Raw genomic sequence first — 10,528 nt, 5'->3', positions numbered from 1 at the left:
CCGAATTAGACCAAAACTGAATTGGTCGTCTGTACTTTTTTCTCAAATCATAAACTTAAAAGTTAAAACCCTCAATTTGTCCGACGGTGTTACGCGACGGCTATATTCGGCGGCGGAAGCTTTTTCCATCTCACTCTCTTTCGACTAATCTTTCCGCCGTCTGAAGAATGTCTTCTTCGAAGCGGAAGCGCGGCGCCGAAACCGCCGCGGAAGATTGTGACGACGGTACTGATAAGAGCAATACCGGAAACAGTTTCTTCGATATATATGGACCCGAAGTAAAACACCTTCTTTACGATTTGATTGATTAGTGCTCAATATTGTGATATGTGAATTGAGTCTTATTCTTCTTATTATTGGTAGGCGAAAGCAGAACTCGATTTCAAAAGCCCTGAAACAACATTGAACTTACAAGTAGGTTTTGTAATGCAAATGAGACTTTTTTCTAATAACTTTTTCTGTTTTGGAAGTTTATGAATGATAAATGTAAGATTTTGCATTTATGGGTTTGATTAGGATGTTCAAGGACTTGTGACATGGGTTCTTGCAGAAGGTTTTATGCCTTCATGGGTATTTATTAAGGTATGAACAAGATTGATTGTGTTGTGTCTTTACGTTTTCTTTGTTATTACCAAGTTTAAGTGACATTTTAAGGGTATGGTTTTTGTAGAACAAGCCTCTCATTCCAAAGGTTGTACTGCTCTACCTTCCTGGATTGGATGCAGCTTTATACTTATCACATTCTAAAACTCTGTCTAGTTTGAAATCATGTTGTGGCAATCCTATGGCGCTTTTAGCTTTGAGGTTGGTGTAAGTTTTGGTGCTTCTCTTTACTTGTAGCTGAATACAATTATTTGGTTGATTGTTGGTAAAAACTATCTTTTGATTTTATTCTTATGTTAGCTGTGTAGTTGATGAGATGAGGACAATCGATACAATCCTTACTTGCAAGGGTAGAAAAAAGAAAACTGTTACTAGTTCAGTGGAACCACCTCCCCTTGTATCTAGCCCAGGTAGTAGATTTCACCCGATGATTCTTCCGAGGTTTCAGTGTCAGGTTTTATAAATCTTCTCTCAATTTAAGCCATTAACTAGATGATATCTTTCGCTTGTAGAAGCATGCAATCTGATGGGGAAATCGTTCGTTGAGCTCACGAAAGATATACCATTCCCTGTTAGTTACTACACTCTAAGTCAAAAGGAAATGGAACAAAATGGTTACACTTTTGAAAAACTCGGTACGAGCTCCATTCATTTAAGATTAACAGCTTAATCCTGATTGTGCTGTTAACTTTTTACATTTGTGTAACATCCTTTGATAAGTTTCCTTTGGTTATGCAGAGTTGACACCTACACTTCCTGCACCATCAGGATCATGTCCCCCCGAAATCGTGGCTCTTGATTGCGAGATGGTAAACAACTATGTTTTCTAGCCTTTCATGATGATGCTTTGTGATATAATCATTTAATATATCTTATAACAATTATGTATAAAGCAACAGCCAAATATTTTATAGAGTTTTACTTCTTTCCTTTTTTTTCACCCTTAGTGTATTACAAAGGAGGGTTTGGAGTTGACGAGAGTGACGCTGGTGGATATCCAAGGACAGGTATCTTCTTTCTTACTTCTTTAAGTATGTTTGATTTCGTCATTTATCTTACCAATTTTTCATGGTTGTGCAGGTTCTATTAGATAAATTAGTCATGCCAACAAATCCTATTACTGATTACAACACAAGGTAAGCCATGCTAATAATTTTTTATTCTGTTTCTAGTACCTCTTAAAAGGTATATGCCTAAAAAACACAGTATTGGTATCGGTTTGCAGATATAGTGGAATAACAGCTGTGATGATGGAGGGAGTTACAACAACACTTAAAGATATTCAGGTTTCACTATTTCCTTTATAACGTCTTATTAGATACTGATTAGGATGTTTGAAATGAAGACTCGTAATGGTCTAGTATAATTAGAGTCGTTTGCTATGTTCAGGAAGAGTTCTTAAAGCTGGTTTTCAAAGAGACCATATTAGTCGGACACTCCTTGGAAAATGACTTGTTGTCTTTGAAGATCTCTCATAATCTGGTGATTGACACTGCAGTACTATACAAGCATCCACATGGAAGATCTTATAAAACTAAACTTCGAATTCTAGCAAAAAAGTTTCTTGCTAGAGAGATACAGGAGTCTGAATCCGGACATGACAGCGCAGAGGATGCAAAAGCAGCCATGGATTTGGCACTATTGAAGATAAAACATGGCAAGAACTTTCTATCCTTAACCTCGCTATTTAACTCTTGTTTTTATTTTCTATGTATCCTTTTTTAAGTGATTTTCTTTTCTGGCTTCCTCTAGGACCTGATTTTGGTTCACCACCGGAAGTGATAAGAAAAAAGCTCCTCGCCGTTTTAAATGAGAGCGGGAAAACGACTTCTATAATTGACAATATCAACATCGTGAAGCGATATGCTTCTGAGTCATCAAATGCAATTCCAGTTTCGTCTGACGACGAAGCACTTTCAAAGGCCGTGAAGGAGGTAAAAACTTCTGAATCCATTTTTATGCCTCTGTATTTCTCGCCAGCTACATAAAAGTAAAATGTATGTGTGTGTACGCTTCTAGGTAAAGAACAAGCGGTCTCAATTCGTTTGGACACAGTTCTCAGAATTGAATGCACATTTCCAGAGCAGAGCGGATGATCCACAGAAACTAAACTCCAGACTAGCCGAGATGATCTCATTGCTTACATGTAACAAAAAGTCCGGCCTTAAGAAAAGCAATGTCTCACCTGAAACAAAGGAAATCTTAAAGAAAATGAATGAAAGAGTCCAATCCCTTTATGCTGCATTACCTACAAATGCGATGTTTATAGTTTGCACCGGACACGGAGACACATCCATTGTACACAGGTTTGTAGCACTCTATCCAAATCGTAAGTGTTTAGACATTCAAATCTCTTCTGGATTTGGAATCTGATTGGATTTTCTTACTTTCTTGCAATATGAAGAGTGCGGAAAATGCTTAAAGATGAGGATGAAATCGGGTTTGACCGTGAGAAACTTGTCAAGGTTCTTGAAGAGCTTCAAGCACAAGCCGAAGTAGCTCTCTGTTTTGTAGGTATCAAGCAATAAACTTAAACAGAAAGCCAAATTTTTTCCCTTGTATACCATATGAGCAACAAGAAACTCACAATTCAGTATTGTATTTTTTGGTAATATTGGTTTGTAGCATCTATTAATGGCGATTTTCATATAGTAAAAAGAGTTGACATTTCAAGTTTGTTTACAGTAATAAAAAGGTAAAAAAAACGGCCAATTCCAGCATGAATTTACAGAAAATAAATCCAAAACAAATATAAAATTTAAATTCGGAAAAACCTTAACCGGTCGGTTATCATAAACCAAGGAAAAAAAAAAACAATACCACCGCACGTGTAAAACACTCGGAGTCTCTCTCCTTTAGCGCCAAATTCCGCTCGTATCCTCTAAAAACCTAGATCGATCTTAATCAAACGATCTAAACCGTCGATTAACCCCTTTTCATCTCAACCGTTAGATTTTGTTGATCAAACTCTCATCAAAATTCAATTTTTTGATTTTTCAAAAAGATCTCAAAGAGACGACGACGAAGCAAAAGAAGAAGAAGAAGAAGAGAGAGCTATTCAAGCTTAAAGCATAAAACAATCTCTGCTCCTTATATAGTTCTTCACTATGGAAGATTTGAGTAATCAGAATCTCCTCCCGCGTCAATCAGATATCTCCATCCCTGCGGAGAAGATGGATTCGTTTCAAAAGTCGCTAGAACCTCCGCCGTGTTCTCCGGTGAAATCTTCTCAACAATCAGAAACGGAAGTCACACCGCCTCAGAAACCACCGCTTCACCAATTTGGTCACAACCAAGTTCAGAAGAATCGAGTGAGGTAAAAATTGGTTAATTTCTCTGTTCCATCAAATCTATTTCAATCTTAAGGAATTAGCATTTTTGATTGTTTGATTATGTAGCAATCAAGATCCATCGACCTCACGAAGACATAATGAAGTTGAATCGAAAGAGAATACTCCAAATAAACAACAAAAACATTGCAATTGCAAAAACTCAAAGTGTTTGAAACTGTAAGTATCTATTTTTGTTAATAGAGTTTAAAAACATATTTTTGTTTATACAGAGTCTTGTTGATCTATATAGGTATTGTGAATGCTTTGCTTCTGGATCTTATTGTAATGGTTGTAACTGTGTGAATTGTCACAACAAATTGGAGAATGAGTCTTCGAGACAAGTAGCTATCTCGGGGATCTTAGAGCGTAACCCTGATGCGTTTAAGCCCAAGATTGCTGGTAGTCCTCATGGAATGAAAGATTTGCAGGTTTGTGATCTTGTTACTTGAAAAAAAAAAGATGTAACTTTAGGGCTTGATGGTAGTTTTATAACTTGTAGGAGAATGTGCAGCAAGTGTTGCTTATTGGAAAGCACAGCAAAGGATGCCACTGCAGGAAATCAGGATGTCTCAAGAAGTACTGTGAGTGTTACCAGGCGAATATTCTATGTTCGGAGAATTGTAGATGTCAAGACTGCAAGAACTTTGAAGGAAGCGAAGAAAGAAAAGCTCTTCTTCATGGATCTCAGGTCTCGGATACCTACATACAACAGATGACCAATGCGGCTGTTAACCGTGCCATCGACATGTCTGCTTATCTGTACCCTCCTGAATCAAGAAAGAGAAAGAGCAAGGACATTTCAGATTCTGTAGTTTCATCATACGGTGTCCAATACCAGAGGGTAAATAGTACAATTCTGTGTTGATCTCATGGTCTTTAGCTTCAGTTTTTGCATTGAAAGCATAATTCTTTGTGTTTTTCTATTTCCAATTAGGCAAACCACGTTAGAAGAAATGGTGAAAATTCTCTATTTTCACTCCCTAACAACAAGGCCGTGTCCGGATCTACCACAAGTGCTTACAGGTTGGAAATATCAAACTCATCTTCTCTATGATATTGCCTATTTGAAACTACCGTGATACCTGACTAATGGCTTCTATAGGTCTTCTTGGTCAAATACATTCCAACCACATCATGTCAGAGAGCTATGTTCACTTTTGGTCTCAAACTCGGTTGATGTAGCAAATAAATTGTCAGGTACATATCATGCCGTTAGATGTACAAGATGATAGGTTAACGTTCCTCATATAATAAGGTCTTTGATAAGAGAATGTTTGTTATGGTGAAACAGACAAAGGGAGGAAGAACGACAAAGGCCCTTCTTCACTTGATGGAGCCCAAAGAGTTGCTAATGAGATCAATGACTCACCAGATTGTGTCCTTGATGCTAATAGAATGGACGAGAAGCCTATATCTCCCGCAACACGTGCATTGATGTGTGACGAAGAACATGAGATCGGGTCAGAGAAAGAGACATCGGCCCGAGTGAAAACAAGCCAAGAGAAAGAAGACACAGACACAAGCTCGGGGATTTACTTAGAGCAAGAAAGACAGATATTGTCAATCTTCAGGGACTATCTCATTCAGCTCTCAAACCGTGCGAGGATAAATGGTAACCTTGATATCGTATCCTTGTTCAGATATTTACAAGTAGAGGATTGTGCTAATTTAAGACATTATTTTAAGCAGGTAAAAATATCAAAAGCAACACAAATCCAAGTTGAAAGAAACCAGAAGATGAAGAACAAAGCCATCGAGACTCAAATTAGGGACATTGCTTAGGGAATTTTTTTGATTTTTTTTTTAGGATCATACTCATTTTTAACATATGATCCATGTCACATTTTAAAAAAATAATTAGGAAGATTAGACATAATTAAAATTTAAAAATGGTTTGAAGTTTATGAGTGAAAATTGTCACTACTATATCGCAAAACAGAGAATCGAAGATAATGGGCTTTGCATCGTTGTTTAGTTGATAATGGGCTTTGGAATAATAAAGGTCCAATCAAATTACATGACCCGACCCGACCCGTCCGAGAAAAATATTCTGTCTTCTTCATCAATCAACGGTTTAAGACTTAACACTGCAAACAAAACTCAAAACCCTAGGCACACACTCTCTCTCTCTCTCTATCCTCAAAGCTTCTTCTTCCTCGATATCGATTGAGAGAAACTTCGTTCTAAGATTCGAAATCATGGCGGCGGTTGTTGATATTGATGTCCTAACAGCTCAGTTAGGGATTAATTGGTCAGATGTTAATCTCGATTCAATCCAACTTCCTCCTGGAAACGACTTTGGGATCGAAAGGTGAGATTTTTTCCATTACATCTCTGCTTCTATTAGAATCTTCGTTTCAAATCTGAGAAATCGCTTAGTATTTTGAACTGATTGCGTTGATTTGTTTCTGTGGTGATTGGGTAGTGATGATGAAAGTGTTTACCAAGATGACCAGTCAGAATTCGACACTGGATTCGGTAACATTATCGTTGTCGATCACCTCCCTGTTGTTCCCAAGGAGAAGTTTGAGAAACTAGAAGGTGTTGTTAAGAAAATTTACAACCAGTTAGGTGTGATTAAGGAAAATGGACTGTTGATGCCCGTTGATCCCGATACTAAGATGACATTGGGCTACTGTTTTATTGAGTTCAACACTCCTCAGGTTGTTTATCTACTCGCAGCTTAAAGCTTAATCTCTCTGTTTAGTTAGTTTTGCTTAAGCAATTGTGTAGGCACAGAACTAGATTGTTTTCAATGGTAAGTGTATTTTCTAAGAGTTTGTCTCAATGTCTGTGCTGTTTTTAGGAAGCACAAAACGCTAAGGAAAAGTCTCATGGCTACAAGTTGGACAAGTCTCACATATTTGCTGTTAATATGTTCGATGATTTCGATAGGTTGATGAATGTGAAGGAGGAGTGGGAGCCTCCTCAAGAAAGGCCCTATGTCCCTGGGGTAAGTTTAGTTTTCTTCATATTACTCTTTCAGCGACACCATTATATGTTTTTGAATAAGTTCCACTGCGCCTGTGTACTTCTTGATATTGGTTGTTCTCTGAATGATTTCAGTGATTTATGTGTTTACCAGCTGAATTAGTGTTAGGATCTGTTTACGTATTTGATGTATAGTAACCAATAAATAATAATTTCATCAGTCTTGTTAAATGTTTATTCTTTTTTATTCAATGCAGCCTTTTGAGGTGCTTGGTCTTGATACTTATATGGTGTTTGTTTTTCAGGAAAATTTGCAGAAGTGGCTTACTGATGACAAAGCCCGGGACCAGCTAGTCATTCGTTTTGGCCATGATACTGAAGTTTACTGGAATGATGCTAGGCAGAAGAAGCCTGAACCTGTTCATAAGCGTTCTGTAAGTTACATCTGTGTCAGTTTAGAGCAATGTTATATGTTTATGTTACCATCATCTGAATTAATGATGTTGTCTTCCTATGCAGTATTGGACAGAGAGTTATGTGCAGTGGTCTCCAATAGGTACATACCTTGTGACACTTCACAAGCAGGGGGCAGCTGTTTGGGGTGGTGCTGATACATTTACGCGTCTCATGCGTTATCAGCATTCAATGGTTTGAAATTCCTTTCAATTGCTACATAGTACTTCCGTTTTTCCTGTGTTGGTCTGAAAATTGACTTCTTTTGTTGATTCCGTTTTAGGTCAAACTAGTTGATTTCTCGCCTGGTGAGAAATATCTTGTAACTTACCATAGCCAAGAACCAAGCAATCCGAGAGATGCAAGTGTGAGTTCATCTTTGCCTCTGTTCTTTCCAACTTTTATTCGTATAACATTTCTATGCAAAGAATTCTGATATTTGTCAAAATTTCAGAAAGTAGAGATTAAGGTCTTTGATGTGAGAACCGGGAGGATGATGAGAGATTTCAAGGGTAGTGCTGATGAGTTTTCAATTGGAGGACCTGGTGGTGTTGCTGGTGCCTCTTGGCCTGTTTTCAGGTAATTTCTTCAACCGCATGTCAATGTACTAAAAATAATAGTCAATTTCTCTCCTCTATTCCACTATTATGCAAATTTGTTGATATCTTGCCAACTTTTTTCAGATGGGCTGGCGGAAAAGATGATAAATACTTTGCCAAGCTGAGCAAAAACACTATCTCTGTCTATGAGACTGAGACTTTCAGCCTAATAGACAAGAAATCCATGAAGGTTGATAATGTTGTGGATATTTGCTGGTCTCCCACTGATTCAATCCTTTCATTGTTTGTTCCTGAACAAGGTGGTGGAAACCAACCAGCCAAGGTATGTTTCTTTTATTTCTTATGTAAATGAAAAGCCCTGATACCTCAATAATCTTCCGTTTCTCTGCCAGTTGTTTTGTATTTACATGTTGATATCCCATTCTTCAGGTTGCTCTAGTCCAAATCCCGAGTAAGGTAGAGCTGAGGCAGAAGAATCTCTTCAGTGTGAGCGACTGCAAGATGTACTGGCAGAGTAGTGGAGAGTATCTTGCTGTTAAGGTTGATCGATACACAAAAACTAAGAAGAGTACATACTCTGGATTTGAGCTTTTCCGTATCAAAGAAAGGGATATTCCAATCGAGGTTCTTGAGCTGGATAACAAGAACGATAAGATCATTGCTTTCGCGTGGGAGCCCAAGGGTCACAGGTTTGCTGTGATTCATGGTGACCAGCCAAGACCGGATGTTAGTTTCTACTCGATGAAGACTGCACAAAACACTGGAAGAGTTTCAAAGCTCGCAACTTTGAAGGCCAAACAAGCCAATGCCCTCTTCTGGTCGCCCACAGGCAAGTACATCATTCTTGCTGGGTTAAAAGGTTTCAATGGCCAGCTTGAATTTTTCAACGTGGATGAGCTCGAGACAATGGCCACAGCTGAACACTTCATGGCCACAGATATCGAATGGGACCCAACTGGAAGGTACTAATGTCTTAAAACCAAACCAGTCCATTGGTTGGTTTCTCTTTGTTTCACCAATTGCTGATGTTGTTTGCACTTTTTTTTTATTTTCAAAGGTACGTTGCAACCTCAGTGACAACAGTCCACGAGATGGAGAATGGGTTCACCATATGGTCTTTCAATGGGAATATGGTTTACCGGATACTGAAGGATCATTTCTTCCAGGTATGTAACAATAAAAAACTCGGTCTCAAACTAGCATCATCCATTTTCAGATGTCTAATAAAATATTTGTGTATGGTTGGTTACACAGTTGGCTTGGCGTCCAAGACCGGCATCATTCTTGACTGCGGAGAAGGAAGAAGAGATAGCAAAGAACCTGAGGAATTACAGCAAGAGGTATGAGGCAGAGGATCAGGACGTGTCGTTGCTATTGAGTGAACAAGACAGAGAGAAGAGGAGGGCATTGAATGAAGAGTGGCAGAAATGGGTGATGCAGTGGAAGTCTCTGCATGAAGAGGAGAAACTCGTGAGGCAAAATCTTCGGGATGGTGAAGTTAGTGATGTGGAAGAAGATGAGTATGAAGCCAAAGAAGTTGAGTTTGAGGATCTTATTGATGTTACTGAGGAAATTGTTCAAGAGTTGATGTAAGTTTCTCGGTCTCTTTTGTTACCCTCTCTTAGTCTTCGATCTCTTAGATATCGCGTTCTCCACACTTCGAAGAGAAATTTTGTTTCCTTTGGATATTGTTTTCATTATTTAAGTTTTCGTAATTACACTTGAAGGGTTAAGATTCTTAATACTAGACAAATCTTGCGATCAAAACTCATTCCACACACAAATCTTCCAATATAAAGAAATCCAAAGGAACTTTAAATACATGATGGAAATGAGAATTTATTAATCGTCATTTGGCTTTGAATAACATTTGGTTCACTGACTAATCTTATCAAACTCATGTGTAAGAGAACAGCGCGTTGTTGGATAGCAGTACCATTAAACGGTAGGATGTGTGTAAGTGATAATTATCCCACATCGCTAGACTAGAAACAATGACTGGGTACTACAGGAGTATAAATAGAGAAGTGGCTGGTTAGAGCAAATTACTTACCTGGACGGGGTCAACTCGTGATCAATAAGACGAGTGGCCTAGGCTAGTGACCGCATTGCACATAACGCTGGGGTGCTATGCTTAAGGTCTTCCCATGAGGAAGAGCCTGCGTCATTATTTGTGGCAGAGGGGGTTTGCGTTCGCGCAGCCCCTACCATCATTAGTCTTAATCTTCATATCTTCCTATAATAACAAACTAGTTGTCTTGTTGATCACTAATTGAAAATTTTGACAACCTTTTGATATTTGTCTTTGGGTATATAGAGTCCCACATCGGAAGTAAGTATCAAGATGATGGGTATTGTGTGACTATAAAGCAAAGAGGATTTGGTCCCTTGAAAAGTATCTTTGCGCTTGGGGCAATGACGCAGCTAATGAGGTCTTAACCGAGGCGCGTCTATTGCTGGTTGAAAACTATTTCCAAACCCCCTCCTAGGCCTAAGCTTGTCTAGGGCCTTCGAGAATTTCTGGAAGGGCTCCCTTCGGGGTAAAGCCCTACAATTCCCTAGTTCAATATTTGGCCTCATTAATCTTATTGGAATCAATAAAGAAAGTTCTGATAGTTAGTAGACCTTTCACCTATGTATATATTAAAG

General features: G+C 38.5%; 3 protein-coding genes and 2 non-coding genes across 8 annotated transcripts; all 5 read left to right on the top strand.

Moving 5' to 3' along the window:
• AT5G25800 (Polynucleotidyl transferase, ribonuclease H-like superfamily protein) lies at nt 1-3,321 on the top strand. 2 transcript variants are annotated; one of them, NM_122481.3, is made up of 14 exons: nt 1-278; nt 364-414; nt 517-582; nt 671-804; nt 904-1,013; nt 1,116-1,238; nt 1,342-1,412; nt 1,551-1,610; nt 1,684-1,739; nt 1,829-1,889; nt 1,993-2,260; nt 2,356-2,537; nt 2,623-2,909; nt 3,008-3,321. In NM_122481.3, the coding sequence occupies exons 1-14, from the start codon at nt 168-170 to the stop codon at nt 3,129-3,131; spliced, it is 1,704 nt and encodes a 567-aa protein (NP_197952.2). In that variant the 5' UTR covers nt 1-167; the 3' UTR covers nt 3,132-3,321. The 2 variants fall into 2 exon arrangements, with proteins under 2 accessions (NP_197952.2, NP_001331646.1); NM_001343950.1 differs by having other exon boundaries at nt 19-278; nt 671-810; nt 3,008-3,293.
• A 274-nt stretch (nt 3,322-3,595) lies between these two features.
• Nucleotides 3,596-5,835, top strand: AT5G25790 (Tesmin/TSO1-like CXC domain-containing protein). 3 transcript variants are annotated; one of them, NM_122480.3, is made up of 8 exons: nt 3,596-3,919; nt 4,002-4,112; nt 4,186-4,363; nt 4,435-4,776; nt 4,870-4,958; nt 5,038-5,132; nt 5,227-5,547; nt 5,625-5,834. In NM_122480.3, the coding sequence occupies exons 1-8, from the start codon at nt 3,711-3,713 to the stop codon at nt 5,657-5,659; spliced, it is 1,380 nt and encodes a 459-aa protein (NP_197951.2). In that variant the 5' UTR covers nt 3,596-3,710; the 3' UTR covers nt 5,660-5,834. The 3 variants fall into 3 exon arrangements, with proteins under 3 accessions (NP_197951.2, NP_001332765.1, NP_001332764.1); NM_001343949.1 differs by having other exon boundaries at nt 3,633-3,919; nt 4,447-4,776; nt 5,625-5,792; NM_001343948.1 differs by having other exon boundaries at nt 3,603-3,919; nt 5,227-5,835.
• Nucleotides 5,836-5,978: 143 nt separating this feature from the next.
• On the top strand, nt 5,979-9,645 carry EIF3B-2 (eukaryotic translation initiation factor 3B-2). The gene is made up of 11 exons (NM_122479.4): nt 5,979-6,246; nt 6,361-6,598; nt 6,742-6,888; nt 7,172-7,300; nt 7,386-7,514; nt 7,603-7,686; nt 7,774-7,898; nt 8,003-8,201; nt 8,309-8,841; nt 8,937-9,045; nt 9,134-9,645. The coding sequence occupies exons 1-11, from the start codon at nt 6,134-6,136 to the stop codon at nt 9,470-9,472; spliced, it is 2,145 nt and encodes a 714-aa protein (NP_568477.1). The 5' UTR covers nt 5,979-6,133; the 3' UTR covers nt 9,473-9,645.
• A 275-nt stretch (nt 9,646-9,920) lies between these two features.
• Nucleotides 9,921-10,084, top strand: U1.4. Its single transcript, NR_142732.1, has one exon. It is a non-coding gene; the product is annotated as an other RNA (small nuclear RNA).
• Nucleotides 10,085-10,273: 189 nt separating this feature from the next.
• U4.5 lies at nt 10,274-10,426 on the top strand. Its single transcript, NR_142731.1, has one exon. It is a non-coding gene; the product is annotated as an other RNA (small nuclear RNA).
• The last annotated feature ends 102 nt before the right edge of the window (nt 10,427-10,528 follow it).

Source organism: Arabidopsis thaliana, chromosome 5, assembly GCF_000001735.4.
Source record: "Arabidopsis thaliana chromosome 5, partial sequence".
Taxonomy (NCBI): Eukaryota; Viridiplantae; Streptophyta; class Magnoliopsida; order Brassicales; family Brassicaceae; genus Arabidopsis; species Arabidopsis thaliana.
This window is presented reverse-complemented; position numbering and strand designations above follow the sequence as displayed.

What these genes read in the sequence shown, in the direction of transcription:
- AT5G25800 (NM_001343950.1), top strand. Translation starts at nt 168, where the DNA reads ATGTCTTCTTCGAAGCGGAAGCGCGGCGCCGAAACCGCCGCGGAAGAT. An exon ending in TTACACTTTTGAAAAACTCG is followed by an intron (nt 1,239 to 1,341) that starts GTACGAGCTCCA and finishes TTGGTTATGCAG; the next exon opens with AGTTGACACCTACACTTCCT. An exon ending in ACTATTGAAGATAAAACATG is followed by an intron (nt 2,261 to 2,355) that starts GCAAGAACTTTC and finishes GGCTTCCTCTAG; the next exon opens with GACCTGATTTTGGTTCACCA.
- AT5G25790 (NM_001343948.1), top strand. Translation starts at nt 3,711, where the DNA reads ATGGAAGATTTGAGTAATCAGAATCTCCTCCCGCGTCAATCAGATATC. An exon ending in AACTCAAAGTGTTTGAAACT is followed by an intron (nt 4,113 to 4,185) that starts GTAAGTATCTAT and finishes TGATCTATATAG; the next exon opens with GTATTGTGAATGCTTTGCTT. An exon ending in ATGGAATGAAAGATTTGCAG is followed by an intron (nt 4,364 to 4,434) that starts GTTTGTGATCTT and finishes TATAACTTGTAG; the next exon opens with GAGAATGTGCAGCAAGTGTT.
- EIF3B-2 (NM_122479.4), top strand. Translation starts at nt 6,134, where the DNA reads ATGGCGGCGGTTGTTGATATTGATGTCCTAACAGCTCAGTTAGGGATT. An exon ending in AACGACTTTGGGATCGAAAG is followed by an intron (nt 6,247 to 6,360) that starts GTGAGATTTTTT and finishes GTGATTGGGTAG; the next exon opens with TGATGATGAAAGTGTTTACC. An exon ending in GTGGAAACCAACCAGCCAAG is followed by an intron (nt 8,202 to 8,308) that starts GTATGTTTCTTT and finishes CCCATTCTTCAG; the next exon opens with GTTGCTCTAGTCCAAATCCC.